The sequence below is a fragment of the Festucalex cinctus genome, chromosome 6 (genome assembly GCF_051991245.1).
Source record: "Festucalex cinctus isolate MCC-2025b chromosome 6, RoL_Fcin_1.0, whole genome shotgun sequence".
In the NCBI taxonomy this organism is placed as follows: Eukaryota; Metazoa; Chordata; class Actinopteri; order Syngnathiformes; family Syngnathidae; genus Festucalex; species Festucalex cinctus.
The window spans coordinates 2,389,614-2,412,067 of NC_135416.1; the positions used below are offsets into that span (position 1 = coordinate 2,389,614).

The 22,454-nt window shown below is 37.6% G+C and overlaps 1 protein-coding gene across 9 annotated transcripts in view; it reads left to right on the forward strand.

Annotated features, from left to right (window-relative positions):
• Positions 1–22,454, forward strand: part of cacna1ab (calcium channel, voltage-dependent, P/Q type, alpha 1A subunit, b) — a 108,528-nt gene that overhangs the window by 53,382 nt on the left and 32,692 nt on the right. For 7 of the 9 annotated variants that reach the window (XM_077524920.1, XM_077524927.1, XM_077524919.1 and 4 more), the window contains 13 exons: positions 4,908–5,007; positions 6,120–6,280; positions 6,368–6,505; positions 8,305–8,506; positions 8,597–8,761; positions 9,923–10,033; positions 10,271–10,354; positions 15,365–15,481; positions 15,575–15,640; positions 17,348–17,445; positions 17,520–17,670; positions 17,748–17,875; positions 19,481–19,577. In XM_077524920.1, the coding sequence (XP_077381046.1) occupies positions 4,908–5,007; positions 6,120–6,280; positions 6,368–6,505; positions 8,305–8,506; positions 8,597–8,761; positions 9,923–10,033; positions 10,271–10,354; positions 15,365–15,481; positions 15,575–15,640; positions 17,348–17,445; positions 17,520–17,670; positions 17,748–17,875; positions 19,481–19,577 (1,618 nt within the window). Of the gene's footprint in view, positions 1–4,907; positions 5,008–6,119; positions 6,281–6,367; positions 6,506–8,304; positions 8,507–8,596; positions 8,762–9,922; positions 10,034–10,270; positions 10,355–15,364; positions 15,482–15,574; positions 15,641–17,347; positions 17,446–17,519; positions 17,671–17,747; positions 17,876–19,480; positions 19,578–22,295; positions 22,393–22,454 lie in introns of all 9 variants that reach the window. The other 2 variants (XM_077524921.1, XM_077524923.1) reach the window with 1 other exon arrangement.

Sequence of the window (22,454 nt, forward strand, 5' to 3'; positions counted from 1 at the left end):
ACATAGAAGGGCCAAAACATGCCTCGTGAAAATTAAACCGCACTAAAGAACTAGCCATCAGAGGGTGCTAGAACTGCACAAATAGAAATCAACCTGACTTTATTTTTTATTTTTTAAACAGATGTGCTGCTTTTAATACCGTGACATGACGACGGCGATATATTGTGGCAGTTTTAATATCGCGATATCACGATATTGCCGTTATCGTTACATCCCGCTATCATAAAGTGCTTTAATGCGGACTTTTTCAATTTCAATGAGCTCTCCTCATTTTCGAAATATGTTTCTGTAAATATAAAACCACCATATTAGACCACCTTTCATGAAAAACCAAGGAGACCATCTGGTATCATGATACGCTTTAATGTGTACTCTTTCGATTTCTGTAAGCTGCCCACATTTTACCATCATTTGGTGGAAATATAAAATGGACAGTGCAGTCTTTGTTTTACCATTATTTTTGTGGAAAGACAAGACAAATCCTTTCTATTATATTGCGGTATCATGGAGTGCTTTAATGCAGACTTTTTCTATGTCGGCGAGCCCTCTATGTTTTCCTTTGAATTTTGTGACCTTGTCTTACAAATGTACTTGACCGTCTGTTGTGAAGATCAAAATCAAGATCATGGCGCACTTTAATGCGAACTATTTCAATTTCGTTTTGTGTGAAAAGGCAAAACGTACAAAGCACAAACACTTGCGTTGGACCGCCCGTCGTGAAAAATGGGCGGCGCCCATTCCAGAATCATGACGCGCTTTAATGCATACTCTTTCGATTTCAGTCAGTTTTAACATTCTGTGATGGGATGAGCACTCGAAACATTACAAAACGTGACGTTACTGCTCCTGTAATGTACAGTAGATGAACGTGACAAGACATTTAAAGATCAAAACATCTCCCTTTGACTCCTCCCACCTCCTTTTGCCACCGCCCCCTCTCTCACGTCTTTCCTCCTCTCACGCACGCATACACACACAAGCACTGCACATCAAGTTTTTCAGCATGGTCAGCGTGCGACGGGTTTCACGTAAACGCCGAATGACGACGGGAGCGTGCGTGTTTTGGGGCTTTTTTTTTTTTTTTTTTTCCCGCCTCCCCCAGCGCCGACGTGCTTGGATAGCATCCCGGTCGACGATCGGCGATGCAATCAGGCCAATTTATGTCATTGATTTGCCGTGAATGAGATAAGAACGAGTCGGATCGCATGCGGCCACAAAAAGAAGACGCGTCAGTCTGAAGGGATTTTTAGTCATGCATGTGTTGTGGTGAGATTGAAACGGTCAAAATGATTTGCGGGTTTACAAACATCTGTGACTCCGGCCCAGATGTTTTCACGCAAATCTTGTTGGATTTTATATATATATATATATATACAGTATATATATATATATATATATATATATATATATATATATATATATATATATATATGTGAATGAGTATAAAAAATGACATTGTTTTTAGGTAACTATGGAATGCTACATTGAAATGACTAAACAAAAAGTTTTATACAGTATGTACAGTATATTTTTAATTCATTTGGAAAACTTTTTTTTTTTTTTTTTTTAGTTTGTATTGGATTTTATTTTTGTAGTGTTACGTTATTTTTAATTTGTTTATTCCACTTTTTGTATCCATTTTTTATTTTTTATTTTCTATACTGTGCTTCATTTTTAGTTCATTTTCAAAGTCGTTTGTTTTCATTGTATTGTATGTTTATTTTTTTTATTTAATATTTATGTTTTCTTTTCAATATGTTTCATACTGTATGTGTTTTATTTTTACCTTTTATTTGTACATTTTCATTACTATACTTTTATTTTATTTGTGTTTTATTTTTATTTTTTTATTTAAAAAAAAAATTAGTTCATTTTCATAGTAGCGGTAGTTTATTTTATATGCAATGTTTTTTTTAATTCTCATTTTGTTTTCATTTTATTGTATTCTTATTTTTATTTACTTTGTATTGGATTTTATTTTTGTAGTGTTGCGTTATTTTAAAATTTGTTTATTCTACTTTTGTATCCATTTTTTATTTTTTATTTTCTATACTGTGCTTCATTTTTAGTACTTTGTTTTCATTGTATTGTATGTTTTTTTTTTTTAATTTAATGTTTACATTTTATTTTCAATATATTTCATACAGTACTTGTATGTGTTATATTTTTACCTTTTATTTGTACATTTTCATTACTATTATTTTATTTGTGTTTTATTTTTACTTTTTTATTTTCAAAAAATGTAGTTCATTTTCATAGTAGCGGTAGTTTATTTTATATGCAATTTTTTTTTAATTCTCATTTTGTTTTCATTTTATTGTTTTCGTATTTTTAATTTAATGTTTACTCTTTATTTTCAATATATTTCATTTGTATTTTAGTTGTAACTTTTATTTATTGGATTTTTCATATTATTCTGTATTTTTTTTAAATGTATTTTACTGTATTGTATGTATTTTTACTTCATTTGCATTTCATTTTCTAATTATTTTATTGAGCTATTTTTTTGTAATTGTATTTCATTTTCGTTTTTATTCATTTTTATTTTTTACATTTCATTTCATTTTACTTTTCAAAGTATTTTATAAAGTATGTTGCGTTTGCTTGCTGCGCACAAATGTAAGTAAGAAGTGATGCATTTATTCTGATGAAGCCTGAAGCAAAATCCTCCAACTTTTTCTTGTCTTTTGGTCCTCTTCAAAAGCGTTTTTGACAAGAACGTAACTCGGACTTTGCTTCACGTTTGGTCGCCCTCTCCGCTCGCTGTGCTGTTTTTCTTTTGGATTGTGTCTGGCCCATGTCGAATGTCTTTCCAACGTTTTCCTCTCTCCCGTCTGCTGTGTGCCGTTTTCTGTCCTCTGCTTCTGCCGCTTTCTAAACGGCCGCCACAGGAGCAGCACCCGGTAAAGTTCTCGTCCTCGTCCTCGTCCTCGTCGTCGTCCTCCCGCGGAACCGGAGCACTGTGGCTTCTCGCTCTTTCTTTCTTTGTTCTTCTGCTTGTCGTCCCGTCACCTCATCCTCGCCATCACGCTGCATTTGTGGATTTTGCCTTGTGCCAAAACACAAAAAAAAACAAAAACATTTTCTCCCGCGATTATGTCACGTAGTCTTCACTGGGAGGCCAGTCAGAAGAATTTTTTATTTTTTTTAAATCAGAAATTAGTGAGTGAGTTAGTTAGTTAGTTAGTTAGAACAGGATTCAAAACCACAGCTTTAGTTAGTTAGTTAGATTGACTGATTGGTTGGTTGAAGCTGGTTAGTTAGTTAGTTGGTTAGTTGGTTAGTTAGCTGGTTGGTTTTGGTGAGTGAGTGAGTGAGTTGGTTAGTTGGTTATTTAGTTAGGTGGATGGTTGGTTGATTGATTGATTGATTGATTGATTGATTTTAGTTAGTTAGTTAGTTAGTTAGAACAGGATTCAAAACCACAGCTTTAGTTAGTTAGTTAGTTAGTTAGATTGACTGATTGGTTGGTTGAAGCTGGTTAGTTAGTTAGTTAGTTAATTAGTTAGTTAATTAGTTAGTTAATTAGTTAGTTAGTTGGTTAGTTTGTTCGTTGGTTAGTTAGTTGGTTAGTTAGCTGGTTGGTTTAGTGAGTGAGTAAGTTGGTTATTTAGTTAGGTGGATGGTTGGTTGGTTGATTGATTGATTGATTGATTGATTGATTGATTGATTGATTGATTTTAGTTAGTTAGTTAGTTAGTTAGTTGGTTAGTTAAAAACCACACCTTTAGTTAGTTAGTTAGATTGACTGGTTGGTTGGTTGGTTGGTTGGGTAGTTAGTTAGTTAGTTAGTTAGTTAGTTAGTTAGTTGGCTGTTTGATTGATTTTAGTTAGTTAACTACTTGGCTGGTTGGTTGTTTGATTGATTTTAGTTAGTTAGTTAGTTAGTTAGTTTTTTTTAATCAGCAACTTGAGCTTCCTGTGATCAGGATATTTCATAAATTCTCAGAGTTTCCCCTAAGGACTTTGGTGTCAGAAGTGGGATCAGAACCCGTCCTCTAGCACAGACTGTGAAGAGAACTTCCTGCGATGTAGACATTGTTGATACTTTATCCATGCCATCCATTTTAGGAGTTACCGGTATTTGTTGTCAGAAGTGGGATCCAAATCCACGGCTCCAGGGTTTACTGTGACCTGAACTTCCTGCACACTGGTTAGACGTGTACGTTAGTAACCCTGAAAGAGATTTTAAAAGTTACTTGGTGTCAGAAGTGAACTTCCTGTGGTCTGGAAGATACTTCATTCATCCCGAGTGAAGTTCCTAATGTAATTTGGTGTCAGAAGCAGGGCGACACTTCCAGATCACACTTTAAATTAAAGTTGATAGAAGAAGTTATCCGGTGTCAGATGTGGGATCCAAACCCATGCTTCCACAGACGTCTATAATCTGGACTTTTTGTGATCTACTCAGATACTCAGCGCGTATCCTTAACAGAACGTCGGGCATTTCAGGAAGTTATTTGCTGTCGGAAGCGGGATCCGAGCCCACGTCTCACGTCTGGCTTTTGCATCCACGTCGGCGACCTCATGCGATGGCGCGCGTGCGCATCACATGACCGCAGAGGGTCCCGCGTGGCCTCCGTTCGCCGCCGTCCGTCGGCGGTGAGCGGACGCTCGCGTGTCCTCTCACAGAAGAACTTTTTTGATTCTTGAAAAAGTGGGAAAGAAAGAAAGAGGTTTGGCTGGGCACTCTAACCGGGAGATGCCTGTGGACATGAATTGATGATGATGATGATGATGATGATGCTTCTTGACGTCCATGAAATCTGCCAAGACTTCCGTGGTTTCATGTTTGACTCTTGTTTGCAATGCAGAGGAAGAAACCGTAGTGTCCGTCTGCCGTTTTTTGCTTTGAAAATGGCCGTCGGTAAGGTTGTTGTTGTTGTTGTTCCCCGGCTGACCTGTAGGGGGAGCAGTAAAGGCAAAGACATCAGCACCATCAAGTCGCTGCGGGTGCTGCGGGTTCTGCGTCCTCTCAAGACCATCAAACGACTCCCCAAGCTCAAGGTGACATTCGTACGCGTTAGCCACCCGACCGTCGCTGAGGTCGATGCGATAGCAAAACGACGGTAAACAAAAGAACTCAAACTAGATTTGAAAAAATATAGATTTCTTAAGGCAAATAAAAATTAGTGTTTAAAAAAAAAAAAAGAAAAGAAATAATACTTGCCTTGTCCTACAGTCTGTTAGCATTCAGTTTTTATAGTTTATGAAAACTAATAGAATAACGTAAACTATTTTTTTTTAAACAATAAAACTGCTTAAAATGTTGACAGAAGTTTGTCTCACTTCAACTGTGAGAGTCAGATTGTGAAAATCAAAATCCCGGAAATCACATTGTAAGATTTTTAAAGAATTTATTTGTCAATATTTGGTGGAAAATAATTATTTGGTTTCCTAATCTTTTTTTTTTTTTTTTTTTTTTACTCAATTCTTCATGGAAGCCAGACCCTCCTTTGAAACCCTGATTCCTTTAAAACCTGAGGTCACACAATCCGACAACTGATTGTATTTATTTATTTATTTATTTATTTATTTATTTAACTTTTTTTTTTTTTTTATCAATTTTGTCTGTTAAAAAATCATGACTGCATGGAAGCCAAACCCTCTGATTTGAAACCCCGATTCCTTTAAAACTGGAGGTCACACATTCTGACAGCTGAATTTTTCAATTCAATTTTGTAATTGTGAAAAATTGTGAACATGGAAGCCAACCCGTCTTTTGAAACCTCATTTTGAAACCTGGACTCCAATGGAAACCCGATGTCGCACATTCTGACAGCTGAATTTTTTAAATTCAATTATGTAACAACTGTGAAAAATTGTGAACATGGAAGCCAACCCGTCTTTTGAAACCTCATTTTGAAACCCGGACTCCAATGGAAAACCGAGGTCGCACATTCTGACAGCTGAATTTTTTAAATTCAATTATGTAACAACTGTGAAAAATTGTGAACATGGAAGCCAACCCGTCTTTTGAAACCTCATTTTGAAACCCGGACTCCAATGGAAACCCGAGGTCGCACATTCTGACAGCTGAATTTTTCAACTCAACATTGTAACAACTGTTCAAAATTGTGATGCCCTCGAAGTCAAAGCCTGAATCTTCCTCCCTCTAGGCCGTGTTTGACTGCGTGGTGAACTCGCTGAAGAACGTCCTGAACATCCTGATCGTCTACATGCTCTTCATGTTCATCTTCGCCGTGGTGGCCGTGCAGCTGTTCAAGGGTCGCTTCTTCTACTGCACGGACGTGTCCAAAGAATTTGAGAGCGACTGCAGGTGGGAGCGAAAACCGCGCCTTGTTGCGTCCGGGTTGACGAGATGACGACGGCCGCGCTCACGCCGCTGTCGTCGTGTCCCGCGCAGGGGCGAGTTTCTCATGTACGACAAGGAAGATGTTCGAGCTCAGAAGCGGGAGTGGAAGAAGTACAACTTCCACTACGACAACGTGGCTTGGGCGCTGCTCACTCTCTTCACCGTCTCCACCGGAGAAGGCTGGCCGCAGTGAGTGTGCGCACACAGTAGGCGGTGCAGTGGGTGGGCGGTCCGATAATAGCGAAAATCCGCGTCTAATTGACACCCATAGAAATGTATTGGGGTAACATAAACACACAATTATAAAATATAATACATTCTGACAGCTGAATTTTTAAATAAAATTTTGTAACAACTGTGAAAAATCGTGAACCCCTCACATGGAAGCCAACCCTCCTTTGAAACCTTACTTTGGAGCCCTGACTCCAAAAAATCCGGTTAAAATCCGAGGTCGCACATTTTGACAGCTGAATTTTTCAACTCAATTTTTGTAAGAACTGTTGAATATCATGCCCCTGCATGGAAGACGACAGCCCCTTTGGTGTCTTCACTTTGGAACCCTGACTCCTTTAAAACAAAAGTCACACATTCTGACAGCTGAATTTTTAAACACGATTTTGTAACAACTGTTACAAATCATGACCCTGCATGGACCCTTTCTTGAAACCTTCCTTTGAAACTCTGACTCCTTTTAAAATCTGAGGTCACACATTCTGACAGCTGAATTTTTCAACTCAATTTGTGTAAGAACTGTTAAAAAAATCATGATCCTGCATGGAAGCCAACCTCCCTTTGAAACCTTAATTTGGAACCCTGACTCCTTTACATTAACGGTAACACATTCTGACAGCTGAATTTTTAAACTTGATTTTGTTACACTTTTATGCAATTTTGTCTGTTAAAAAGCATGACTGTATGGAAGCCAAACCCTCATTTGAAACCCTGATTCCTTTAAAACTCGAGGTCACACATTCTGACAGCTGAATTTTTAAACTAAAAATTGTAACAACTGTTAAAAATTATGACCCTGCATGGAAGCCAAGCCTCCTTTGAAAACTTCCTTTGAAACTCTGACTCCTTTAAAAATCCGACGTCACACATTCTGATAGCTGAATTTTTCTACTCAAATTTTGTAAGAACTCTTAGAAATCATGGCACTGCATGGAAGATGACAGCCCCTTTGGTGCCTTCACTTTGGAACCCTACTTTAAAACAAAAGTTACACATTCTGACAGCTGATTTTTTTTTTCAACTCAATTTTTGTAACAGCTGTTTAAAACGCTGACCCTGCATGGAAATCAATTAACAAATGCATGTTGGGGCCAAACTTGAAAAAATTTATTTTACACTGTGCACTTTGGAACTTTGACTCCATTAAAACAAAAGTCACACATTCTGACAGCTGATTTTTTTTCCCCCAACTCAATTTTGGTAGCAGCTGTTTAAAACGGTGACCCTGCATGGAAACCAAAAAATGCATATTGGAGACGAACATTAAAACATTTATTTTACACTCTGCATTTTGGAACTTTGACTCCATTAAAACAAAAGTCACACATTCTGACAGCTGATTTTTTTTTCCCAACTCAATTTTGGTAGCAGCTGTTTAAAACGGTGACCCTGCATGGAAACCAAAAAATGCATATTGGAGACGAACATTAAAAAAATTATTTTACACTGTGCACTTTGGAACTTTGACTCCATTAAAACAAAATTCACACATTCTGACAGCTGTTTTTTTTTTTTTTTCCAACTCAATTTTGGAAACAGCTGTTTAAAACGGCGACCCTGCATGGAAACCAATCACCAAATACATTTTGGGGACAAACTTTAAAACATTTATTTTTTACACTGTGGCTGATTTGACTTCTGTTGACCTACTCCATTTTCCGCGCAGCATAACATCTAAATGTCGCTTCACCATGTTTGCTTCGTACTGCGGCAAGACAAAAAAAAAAACAACAACTTTGAACGGGTTTTGCGCGCAGGGTGTTAAAGGCCTCGGTGGACTCGACGAACGAGAACCAGGGCCCCAGCCCGGGTTACCGCATGGAGATGTCCATCTTCTACGTGGTCTACTTCGTGGTCTTCCCCTTCTTCTTCGTCAACATCTTCGTGGCTCTCATCATCATCACCTTCCAGGAGCAAGGCGACAAGATGATGGAGGACTACAGCTTAGAGAAGAACGAGGTGGGGGGGTGTGAGCGAGCGACGGGCGCGTCCGCCGGCGGCGCCGCCGATGCGTGACGCCCGCCCGTCCGTTTTTTTTTCCCCTCCCAGAGGGCCTGCATCGACTTCGCCATCAACGCCAAGCCGCTGACGCGCCACATGCCCAAGAACAAGCTCAGCTTCCAGTATCGCATGTGGCAGTTTGTGGTGTCCACCCCCTTCGAGTACAGCATCATGGCTCTCATCGCGCTCAACACCATCGTCCTCATGATGAAGGTCAGTCCGTCGGATCCTGATTGGGCTTGGACCATGTTGAGGAATAATAATTGCATTTTTTTTCCCCGTCTTTTAACTCATTTGTTCCCAAAAACGTATAAATATGTTCTATTTTAAATGTTTTAAGTGTCCCAAAGACGGATTTATACGTTTTTTTTTGTTTGTTTTTTTATTTTTATTTTTTTTATGCAGGGGTGTCAAACATAAGGCCCGTGGCCCGGATCAGGCCCGCAAAGGGGTTTAATCCGGCCTTGCGTGGATTCTGGCTGATCTTATACTTGCTGCCACCTGCTGGCCGTTTTATTTTTGTTTTGTTTTGTTTTTAATAACATTGCAGTCAAGCTTAACCCTTCAGTCAGAAGCTGCGTCAGACCCTCCCGTACACTCTTGCATAATAATAATAATAATAAGAATAATAAAGCTTATGACGTATAAATACGTCATTATGGCTGGGTCTAAACTATTGATATATCGATATCAAATAAATATTCCTTTTCATAGCCCAATACTGATTCATAAAACCATGAATCCATACCTTTATTACGGCATTTCCCCCCCGTAAATTAATGTGCCAAATACCCGCCCAAAAAGAAGTAAGGTAAGAATTGGACATAAAAACACACACAAAAAAAAAAATTGATGCATAATTTTGTACTATGGCTGTGACTCTTATAATACAGGTAAATTTGTTTCTATTTATTTGTATTTATTTATTATTATTTATTATTATTATTATATTATACTATTATATATATATATAATATTATTATTATTATTTATTTTTTTATATTTATTTTTCTATTTATTAACCAGTGGAACCTTTTAGTATAAAATCTGTCACAGGAATGTAAATGTCGTGATTTGCCAGAGTGTTTTTTTTGACACTTTATTTACATAGCACCGTGGTTGTAATTGATTTCAATTATTATATATAATATTCATATTCTTACTCATGTGCCAAATAAGAGAAAAGTTTCTATATAAAAGTCAAATTGTTACTGCATGAAATCCTGAACTGAATCGAAAAACAATGTGAATCGTGAAACGTGACAAACAGGAAGCGGCAACGACGCCGGTGTACGAAACCCGGAAGTCCCGCCTCCTCCGTGGCCATATACCCCCGTTAGTACTGTGACCGTTTGTGTGTGCGTGTGTGCGCAGTTTGACGGCGCCTCGGAAACGTACGACGACGTCCTGCAGAACCTCAACATCGTCTTCACCATGTTCTTCTTCCTGGAGTCCATCTTGAAGCTCATCGCGTTCGGCCCGCTGGTGAACACGCACACACGCACACATCTCGGTTCCCCATCACTGATTCATGAGGCCGGTTTATTTTGGTAGACAGAACTGGAGCGGGTTCTCGATGTCCCGGAAAAACCCCGCCCCCCCCCCCGCCGCACCGCGCGCACGCCAACTGTGATCCGACTTTCTTCCCTTGTTTCCGTGGCAACAGGCGTCCTTGGGACGGCGACGACGGCGACGACTAACTTCCTCCTTTGTCCAAAACAGAATTTCTTCAAAGACGCCTGGAACATTTTTGACTTTGTCTCCGTGCTGGGAAGCATCACGGACATTTTGGTGACCAAATTAGGGGTAAGTGGGCGCAAATGGCGGAAAATGTTGGTGTTGTTTCGACTCCCTCTCTGGTGTGCGCTGTTAGCGGCTGTTAGCTTAGCAGCGTATTGAATTCTTGCTAGCAACAAGGGGACGTCAATGGATGCCAAACAAACACTTACCGAAAATAAATGTGAATAAAATTGCAAAACGTGTTCCCTCGCTATAGCCCGGTTCAGTTTTTGCTGCCTTGATGGTTCACAGATTTTTTATAAAAATTTTTTGGGCAGTTTTGTATGCATTTATTTACTTTTTTTTTTTTTTTTTTTTTTTTAAACTATTTTGTATATATATATATATATATATATATATATATATATATATATATATATATATATATACATATATATATATATACATATATACATATATACATACATATACATATATATATATATATATATATATATATATATATATATATATATATATATATATATATATATATATATATATATATACATATATACATATATATATATATATATATATATACATATATACATATATACATATATAAACATTTATAATAAATGTAAAAAATAAAGCTGACAATTTTGCGGTTTCTACGGTACTTATTGCGGGTATTTTTTTTATTTTTTTTTATTATTATTTTTTTTTATGCAACCCCAGCGCTAAACGAGGGATCACTGTATTGCAAAAATGTGTCAATTTAAAAAAAAAAAAAAAAAAAAAAAAAAAAAAGACCTAATATTACACAAAAAAATGTTGGCATTATCAAGATGCTGTTTATTATGTGATGAAAAAATATAACAAAAATAAAGTGTTTATGTAATAGGAAAAAGGTTGAAACAAGAAAAAAAAAATATTGCACTCTTATTCTCTTTGTAAACATAACAATTTGACTTTTATTTTCTGATTTAAAAAAAAAAAAAAGTCATAATTTTACAGTAAATGTTATTGTAACGTTGCAAAATGAAATCTTGTTTTTCACAGTCGAGTATTTTCTCATAATAGTGTGACTTAAAAAATGAAGTCATCATTTTAAAGTCAAAGTTGTAACATTATTGTCAGGGTTATCTGTTTGACATCTATTAAACACGATGCAAAAAGACATTCAGTTCAGGGCTCACGAGGAGAGACTGATACAATTCACTCCTGCACTCTCTGAAGATTCCTCTTCTCACCTTCTTTATATTTGGTTTCCACGCCCCGAGTTACGTGGGTGTTCCACCATAGTATAACTTTAAAAATAATCATTATTTTAGAGTACATTATTGTAGCATTGAATCTTAAAGTAAATGTTACTGTAATACAGTATGAAGGCTATTTTCTCATAAAAGCATGACTTCCCCCCCCCCAAAAAAAAGTCATAATTGTACCCCCAAAATGTCGTGAATAACGTCGCAAAAGCAGTACCTTGACTTTGTTATTCCATTACGCGCCACAAGATTAGCGCAGGAGATGCTAATTGCTGTCAAACGAGCCCGCGGCCATCTTGGAACTGACGGGGCCCGTTAACGCTAACCAGTTTGACGGACGTCTGATGACGCTAATGCTAAGCTAACAGACCGCGTCAGGTCAACTTCCCATTCGGCGACTCGCTAACGTTTTGCCATGGTGACATTTGTGATCCTTATAATGACTCTTCTTCTCCTTCTTCATGTCTTTCCACACTTTTTTTTTTTAACTTCTCTGATCAAACAATAATCCATCCAATCCCCTTAAAAAAAAAAAAAATGCACTATGAAACCTTTCATCGTGTCGTCCTTCATCTGTGTTGCTGGTGGTGATGATGATTATGATGAAGTTGATGTTGATGATGTCATGTGCCCATGACCCAACCATGACACACAATAAATCTCTATATATATCTATCAATATGTATAAATATATATTTCCCCGACTTCCTTCCCATTCATCCCTCGACATCATCGCACATGTAGACTCTGGTTGGTTTGTAATTTATCTCTCAAAGCATTACTCTGCATCCTCATTGGTTGTGCTTTTAAAGACCCGCCCCCTCCCTCCCAACTCTCTCTGCATGTACTTCCTGGATGAAACTGCAGAATATGAAATGTGACATTAATCATTGATATAATGATTAAAGAATGAGTGGTTTTGTATTGAACCTCCCGGTTTTCTATAACACAAAATAACTATTGATAATGTTTTAATTTAGCAAGAAAGAAAGAAAAAAACTGTGAAAAATGACCTACTATTATAACAAGTCAGAAAATGTCATATTTAATATTTAAAAACTATTAATATATATATATATATATATATATATATATATATATATATATATATATATATATATATATATATATATATATATATAAAATAATAATAATAATAATAATAAATAAATGAATAAAAAATATATTTAAAAAATAGAGGAAAATGTCTAATATTATGAGAAATCCTAACGCTAACCCCCAAGCCTTATTAAAAAAAAAAAATAGTACAAACAAAACAACAAAACAAAACAACAACAACAAAAATCGTCTCAACACGTTTTTGGGAGAGAAGGACAAAATATTTAAAAACGTTTTTACACGTTTTTGGGATTGAATGAGTTAAAGTGTCACAAATGGCAAAAACTAAGAAAACGAATTAAGAAGAACAAAATAGTGTCGCAACTTTTACGTTTTTTTTACTTACTGCAATTAGAGTCATAATTCTACAACAAAAAACGTCGCGTACTAAACGAAAACCTCCAATGAAAAAATGAGGAAAAATTTACATTAATACAACCTAAAAATTAAAAAAAATATTACAAGAAGTAAGTCTCACACTACCAAAAACATGTTACAGTACGATTAAAAAAAAAATAAAAAAATAAAAAATACAAAAAAGTAGTAGAAAATCTCGAATAACGAATTAAGTCTGGATATTATGAGAAAAAAAAAATGCTAATTACAAGAACATAGTTTTAACATTCCAAAACATGCAAGTCTTGTAATAAAAAAGTACGTTATTGATCAGGATTTTAATAATATTCTTATCATCCGATTATTATTGTAATGATGTAAATGAAGCCTGTTGAAGGTATTTGTAAAAATCGGCTTTGCGTAGCATGGTTAGCAGCTAGCATCTTTTTTTTGGGAATGCTTGAATGCCAAACCGTGCATGTGGCTTTCTGTGACCTTTGCCCCTCTTCCTAATCCTGTCCTTGCCTGTCAACCACACGCCAGGCAGATCATAATCATCATTTGATGATTATTGTCTTGATAATTCTGCTAATTATCACCCTGGGCGGGAAATTGCGTGTGAATGCTGACGTTGTCAAAAGAAAGACGGCGTAGGTGTGCCCCCTGGTGCCTGTGAGCTGCATTGGCGAGGGCTTCAGAGCAATCTGATTGGACGAGATCAAATGTCATTTTTTTTTCACCCTAAAATTTGTAGATTAAAAACCATTTATTATTATTATTATTATTTCTTTTTTTTGTTTTGTTTTAATTTTTTATTCATTTATCACATGAAATAATTGGTTTATTGGATTATTGTGAACAATAAAATAAATAAAAAAAAGTATAATAAACATAAAATATTTGTTTGATTCGCTGCAATTTTATTAAAATTATTTTATTTTTAGACTAAGCATGTAGATATAACAATTTGTTTCATTTAATCATTGTTTAATTCTATTTAAATACACTTTTTTTTTACATTTAATAATTTGTTCGACCATCATCCATTATTATTATTATTATTATTATTATTATTATTTTATAATCAAATCAGCCGTGTTTATGCACGCGTGCTTGGTTAACAGGCCAGGCTGATTTCCTTTCCTTCCCTGTTGTCATCTATAAAAACTGCGGTGAATTCAAAAATGTAGAGTTGACAACGGAGCATACGCTTCTGTGGTGCCTTGAGATACGAGTTTAATTCGTTGGTTGACCATGCTCATAGCTAAAAACATATCTTGTCGTTCAGCACCTGTGGATTTGCGTTTGTCTTTTTTGTTTTTTTTGTTTTTTAGTAATATTTTGTAAGGTTTAGGGGGGTTTCCTTTGTGTTGTGTGGCAACATCGCGTCTGTACAGCGGCCATGTTGGGTGTGGCAACGTTCCCGTCGAGGGCAATGCATTGACAGTGAAATTCTGCCACAACTTGTTTATTTCTCATTCGATTTTCGCGAGGCTTTGTCAATATCAAAACGTGTGCTAGCAATACAGAATGTGAAAAAAAAAGTACTTTTTCCGTAAATTGTACATTTTCGCTTTTGTTGCTGCTAAATTTTGCATTAAGCTAGCAGGCCATTCTTAACGTTTTACTGCCACATGTTATCAAAAAGACTTTGATATAATAAAGCCTTTGATCACTCACGAAAAGAGATACAATGCTTCCATCTGCTGGCCATAGTTAGTGGGTGTTTTTGATTCCACAACCCAATGACCAGGCAGCACTGCACTGAGAAAAAATAAAAAAAATAAAAAAAAAACTTAGTTGACGTCATTTAACGTTTATGGCGGCACACGTCCTGATTTTACTGATCGTTATTAAACGTTTTTGGCGGTCAAAGAGTTAAGACAAAGTTGTTTGGTTGCATTTGGTTTTCCGTTTGGTTTGATAGTTAAACTTCAACTAGGTGAGGCAAGAAACAGCTTGAAAAAACTTGTCAGTCGTTTCTCTCGTATGTCAAGGCAGCACGTTTTCAGCTAGCCCAACCAACGACTGGCACAAAAGATGGCCGACGCCCTGCCGCCGTTTCCCGCCAATGTGGCGTCTATAGATGTATGTGTTCCCTTGCCACCTCCTTGCTTTCATCCTGTGTGGCCTGCTTGCCCCTCCGAGATCAGTGCATTTGGTTTAAAAAAAAATTTAAAAAAAAATTGCTCTACCAGATTGGATGATGACCTTTTTTATTTTGTTTTCTGTCTACTCTTAACTTTTCTCCTCTCTTTTGTTCTTTTGGAGTCTCCTCCCCCTTCCCCGCCCCCCCACCAAAGCTTCCGCTTGAAGTTTGTTGAACGTCACACGCGCGCTCGTGCGCTAACCGCCGTGCTTCTTCTCGCAGAACAATTTCATCAACTTGAGCGTCCTGCGCTTGTTCCGCGCCGCTCGCCTGATCAAGCTGCTGCGCCAAGGCGAGACCATCCGCATCCTGCTGTGGACCTTCGTGCAGTCCTTCAAGGTGAGCAGAGCGCCGCCGCGGGGGGTATGGGGGGGGGGGCGCTAGCGAGCCGCTAGCCGCTTGTGACCGACGCGTACGTGCGTGTGCTCGCAGGCTTTGCCGTACGTGTGCCTGCTGATCGCCATGCTCTTCTTCATCTACGCCATCATCGGCATGCAGGTGAGCTACGTAGCTCGTTTAAAAAAAAAATAAAAATAAAAAAAATAAAAAAAAATAAAAAAAAATGTCAAGAGTAGGCATGGGCTGATACAACGGCATATTACGGCCATGTATATTTACTTTTTTTTCAGATGGTGGTAATATTATAAGAAAGAAAATTGCGAGTTTATAGTGGCAAATTTGCGAGTTCATAAAGTGGCAAATTTGTGAAAAAAACAATTGCAAATTTGTGAGTTTATAAAGTGGCAAATTTGCGAAACAAAACAAAAAAAACTAGCAAATTTATGAGTTTATAAAGTGGCAAATTTGCAAGGAAAAAACTCGTAAATATGCGAGTTTATAAAGTTGCAAATGTTTTAGGTCATAAATTGGCAAATTTGCGTGGGGAAAAAAAATCACAAATTTTCGATTTTATAAAATAGCAAATTTGCCAGTTCATAAACTGGAAAATTTGCGAGGAAAAAAAAAATCGCAAATTTGCGATTTTATAAAATAGCAAATTTGCCAGTTCATAAACTGGAAAATTTGCGAGGAAAAAAAAATCGCAAATTTGCGATTTTATAAAGTGGAAAATTTGCCAGTTCATAAACTGGAAAATTTGTGAGGCAAAAAGAAGTTTATAAAGTATCAAATTTGCGAGTATACAGTGTCAAATTTGCAAGAAAAAAAACTCGCAAATTTGCGAGTTTATAGTGTCAAATTTGCAAGAAAATAAAACGCAAATTTGGGAGGAAAAAACTCGCAAATTTGAGTTTATGAAGTGGCAAATTTGCGAGTTTATAAAGTGGCTAATTTGCAAGGAAAAAAACAGCTAATTTGTTAGTTTATAAAGTGGCAAATTTGCGAGAAAAAAAAATGCAAATTTGCGAGTTCATAAAGTGTCAAATTTGTGAGAAAGAAACGCAAAAATTTATGAGAAATACACGTTAGCATAGCTATAGTCTAGTCATGTGAGGATTCGTTTGTGGTTAACGGGACACTGTTTAAAAAAAATGAAAAGGTAGGATGGAGACAGATTCATTCTTATATTTTAACTTTACTCGTCAAATACGGCAGCTCGAGCGACAACACTTCCTGATCCCCTATCAGCTGACTAATACGAACCAATCAGAAGCTAGCATGCTTTCGGTAAATGACGGAGAGCAGCAGATTTCGACACATCAACTTAAGCTACTTTACAAAAAAATGCATGAATGTTTAATAATAATTCTGGAAAAGTAAATATACATTTTAACAAATTAACTGAAATGCTTGATCCTCAAGGTGTGGACCTTCGCAAAGTTTTTGTCGCCGGCCGTTCCCAACACTTCAAAGTGTTAATGCTTAACATCATATGATTTTTTTCTTTGTTTTGTTTTTTTTTCTCACAAATCTGCCACTTTATAACGTCGCAAGTTTGCGACTTTATAAATTGGCAAAATTTATCTCTGCATATTGCCCCCACCCTCTGAACAAATATATATTTATACATGGTCCTAATACGCCGTCTTGCGCTCATAACCGGTTTGACGATTTACCGTGGTTTCAATAATATAATAATATAAAAAAAATAGCTCAGAAGTGATGACATTTTAGAGCTATAATTTTTTATTTTTGCTCACGGTTAGCATACCGTCAAAACCTAATATCGGTCCATGCCTAGTCAAAGAGTTTCTATTGTGCTAGTAACGCTAACGCTAACAAAAAGCCGTTCACTTGTGCGCGCAGCTGTTTGGCAACCTGGCGCTGGAGGAGGAAGGCGAGAGCGCCATCGACCATCACAACAACTTTCGAACCTTCGTCATGGCCCTCATGCTGCTCTTCAGGTGACGTTTTTTGCCGCCCGCCCGCGCTAGCCGGGCCGCGCGTCGGTTAGCTTCACGGCGTGATCCGTCCGCAGGAGCGCCACGGGCGAAGCCTGGCACGAAATCATGCTGGCGTGTCTGGGAGGCAAAGAGTGCGACCCGGCGTCGGGCAACACGGAACCCGAATGCGGCAGCACCTTCGCTTACACCTACTTCGTCTCCTTCATCTTCCTTTGTTCCTTCCTGGTGAGCGCGAAATCACAAAGCTAACAAATTGTGTTTTTTGGCTAATAACAACGTTTTTTTGTTTTTGCTGCGCGCAGATGCTCAATCTGTTCGTGGCCGTCATCATGGACAACTTTGAGTACCTGACCAGAGACTCGTCCATCCTGGGGCCGCACCACCTGGACGAGTACGTAAGGATTTGGGCCGAGTACGACCCCGCCGCCTGGTGAGTTGAGCGCACCGATGCTAAGCTAACGTAACGTACAGATCACATCGCTAAAGGCGAGAACGCTATTAGCTCCTTCTTGACAAAAAAGGAATCAGCTGCCTATACGAATGTTGCGAACATAGCTAGCTAGTCGTGTTAGCTTAGCTCGCTAGCACGCAAAGAGTAATTAGCCCTCAGGATAGTAACGTAACACATTAGCATAAAATTATTGTTTTGGTAATACATTTGCAGAGAGTTTTCTTGTATTTGGGGGTTGTAGGTTTTTTTTAAATAACTTTTATCCCAAATTTGAATCTATCTGGGTTACGTTTCTTCTTTTTTTCAACTTGTATTACTATGTTGCAGATAATACAAGTACTTTGCTAGCGCCTGTTGAATTTTGAGGGATTCACATGATTGTGTTTGGGGATGTTTTCAAGTTGTTGTTGTTGTTTTTTTTAGCCGCTTTCCGTATTTTGCAGATAAAACAAGTACATTTGCTTGTTTCCTGATGATTTTTGAGAGTGGTAAATAAGACCCGACCGATGCTAATTCCAGTATTTGGCCGTGTGCAATTCTGATAACCGATAAATAAAAAAACTTCTTTTTGGTCCCATAATGCTTAAAACTATGAAGATAGGAATAACAGGTGGAACATTTGCCTGTTTTTAAATATGTTGTTCTTGACTATTTAACTTTAAAACATATGCTAAAATTGATTTTATTTTAGCTAGTTTAAAAAAAAAGTTTGAATTACCTTTGTCTTTTGTTGTACACAAAAATGTCTGCTCAGTAGTCATCTGATTTTTTTTGCCATTTGGAAAGGGCTGATATTGGTGTCTTCAATGACTATGCGGATGGGCCGCATAGCCTCAACGAGAGCCGGAATTGGTCTGGGCTATTTTTTTTTTTAGTTGGTTTTACAACCTCTCTGGCTATGTTGCCAATTATACAAGTACATGCTAATTTTTTGAGGGTCTTAAATGACTATGTGGACTGGCCGCATAGCTCTATCCAGAAACTGTATCGACTGTATTGGGTTGTTTTCATGATTTATTTTATTTTTTTCCAGCCTCTCTGAATATGTCGCTGATAATACAAGTGCTAATACATGCCGACTTTTTTTGTTGTTGTTTTTTTGGAGGGATTGACTCAACTATGCAGATGGCTGCATAGCCTTATCCTGGCTTTTTTTTTAAATGGATTTTGGTACTCTTATAAGTTGATAAGATATTGTTAGTAATGTTAAAAAAAAAAAAAAAAAAGCCAAAACAGATCCAAAATCTGCCCGCTGTGAATGAAATCCGCAGGTAAGTCACCCAGTGAGTAGTTAGCTTGTAGCATTAGCCACGTTCTCGCTACATTATTTGGTAAATAACCGTTTCCTTCTTCCCCCGGCACTGCAGGATCTCTTCTTGTTCACTTTTTGCACCTGAAATGAATGTGCCCCCTCCCCCGCCCCACCCACTTCCCATTTTCCTGATGTGTGTGCGTGAGGAAGGCATTGATCTTACGTACCTCTTTGGGGGGGTGTCAATGAATGCTCTTCTTTCTTCTTGACTCTTTGTGACGTGAGCCGCGTGACGTGCAACCTAACCTCCCTCCCTTGTATCTTTCTTGCAGCGGGCGCATACATTATAAGGATATGTACAGTTTATTGCGAGTTATCTCCCCTCCCCTGGGCCTTGGCAAGAAATGCCCGCATAGGGTGGCCTGCAAGGTTTGGACTGAACCGCCCCCACCGCCCCCCCTCCCAATTAAAAGCAACTTATTAAGAAACGCAACCTGCTCGCCTTTTTTTTTTTTTTTTTTTTTTATAGACTGGAATGAATGATTGATTCTTTTCATTCTCACTCACCGATTTTCACGTCATCTCACCATCTACTTTTTTTTTTTTTTTCAGGGGGTGGGGCTTTGGGGTCGTCACTTGTTGACACACTCAAGCATGCGGTGATGCACTGCATTCGCTGTTGTCGGGTGGCGGCGGAATGATGTTTGAACACGTACCAAGCAAAAAAAAAAAAAAAAATGTCATTCAGTTTTGTTTTGGGTTTTTTTCTGCTTGCTGTCTGATCTGTGCCTGGGTAGGAGACGTTTTGTTTTCGGAGGCGTGACATGCATCTTTTTCATCCATTTTGGTTGGTTAGCACGCAAAGAGGTCGGGGTGCTAGCTTAGCCGCGCGTGAGCGGCGTTGTGATGCCTTAATCCGGCATTGAGTCATTTACTTGCTCCATATTGGCCGTGCTAAGTTGACGCTGTGAAAAAAAAAAAAAAAAAAAGTAATGCAAATGAATGAACAAATGAAAAAGAAAGTATACGTACTAAACCGTACTCCCCTCTTTCCAACTATATGTGCTATACAGTAGGTCTCGTGCTGAGCTGCTGTTACATCAGTTCTTGACATCACATAGCTCCTGACGTCACATAGCTTAAGACCAGTTGAAACTAGATTGCTGTTACATCAGTTCAAAAACAGACACTTGACCTCACGGTCGATGGACCCAAACTTGACCCTGGCGTGACCCCGACATGACCGTAGGGATGCAACAATATCCAAACATCACGATACGATATTATCCGAGGTTGGCGATATATATATATATATATATATATATATATATATATATATATATATATATATATATATATATATATATATATAAAAAAGTGTTCATAATAAAAAAATATATATATTACGTTTATACATGTTTATACATAAACAACCTACACTCTCTAATAAGACTTAATGTTGAGACACTTGCTAATAAGAATTGAGTTCGTCCACAAATTGACTCGGTTCACAAGCATTATTACGTCCCCCTTCATCTGACCATCAGTGTGGATTTTAAACATGGAAGGGCCAAAACATCCCTTATGAAAATTGAACTGCACTAAAAAAATAAAAAAAAATAAAAAATAATAATAATAATACAAAAAAAAACTGGCCACCAGAGGGTGATAGAACTGCACAAATGGAAATCAACCCAACTTTTATTTTTAACAGATATGCTGCTTTTAATATTGTGACATGACGACGATGATATTGTGGCAGTTTTAATATCGCGATATCACATAAAGTACGCATTACTACACATACTGTACTAACTGCTATATATGCACTACTTTGTGTACAAAACTGATTGTATATGTTCAATCTACTATATGTACAATACAAACTATTTGGTCCCACTTTAAACAGAGTAAAATTAACATTTGGATAAGAGTAAATTTTACTCAAAGAATTTTTACTCTGGCCTATCCCATGACAAAAACCTAATACATTTTTCTAACTGAAAAATTGTAAGTACATTTTAGAAGGACATTTATTTTAGTACATTTTACTAGTTTATAAAAAAAAAAAAAAAAAAAAAAAGTTAGTAACTCACGACCTTCACCTTTGGAGCTGGCCACTCTATCACCTGAGCTATGCCACTCCTACTGTTTGCTAATATACAAAAAGTAGGTAGAAAGATTCCAGCTGACGCGGGTGATACACTAAAATACAGTAAGGGGCGGCATGGCTCAGGTTGTAGATTGGCTGTCTCCCAATGGGAAGTTATGGGTTTGTTCCTCAACCCTTGAGTGACTTTACTTTTTTTTTTTTTTTTTTTTTTTTTAAATAAAAAAAAAATTTAGTCAAAATGTCTCCTTGCAAAATGTACTTAGATTTCTTTTGTTTTTTATTTATTTATTTATTTATTTATTTATTTATTTTTCTCAAGTACTTAGATTTCTGAGTGAAGAAAATTAATAGGTTTATTTATGGAAGAGGCCATATTTCTCGTATGCGCTAAAAATACTTTTTATTACTGTGTACTTTACTCGCTACTTCTATTACTTTTACACATACAGTTTTACATAGTACACGTATTACTACAGCTAGTATTTATACGGAAATGTTTGCTAAATAATCAGTCTATGGATTGATGTCAGCGCTAGCATTAGCATTAGCACGCTAACAAGGAGCAAGTAGCACACGGAAATGTTTCAAACCCCAAAAGTACGTAAATAAAAAAAAAAAAAAAAAAAAAAAAAAAAAAGGCCAACACGCCCGCTCTGTTTGTAACCAGGAAACGTGTGTGCGCATGTGTGTGCGCGTGTGTCGTGTGATTCACTTCTATATCCAAGCGTTGGGAAAAAGATCCCAAACAGACACGACTCCCGAAATCGAACCCCCCAGACTCTTCCTCCTCTTTCTCCTCCCTCTCATCCTCTTCCTCCTCTCGCCATAGCAACCAACCACACGCTCATCACCACGGCGACAAACAACAACAATAACCTTTGTGTGTGTTTGTTTCCCTCTCTCCTTCCCTTGTGTCCTTTTTTTTTTTTGCTTTTTGCGTTCTCCCCCCTCCCCCCTCCTCCCCCCCTCCTCCTCCTCTGGCATCGTTTGTTCTTGTCTGTCGGGGGTGATTGCGTGTGCGTGTGCGTGTGTAGCGGCCGGATCACTTACACAGACATGTATCAGATGCTAAGACACATGTGTCCGCCGCTAGGCCTCGGGAAGAGGTGTCCCGCCCGGGTCGCCTATAAGGTAGACTCGACCCCCCCCCCCTTTTGTCCCTCCCTTACGTCCTTCCACTTCCTGTCCTCCCT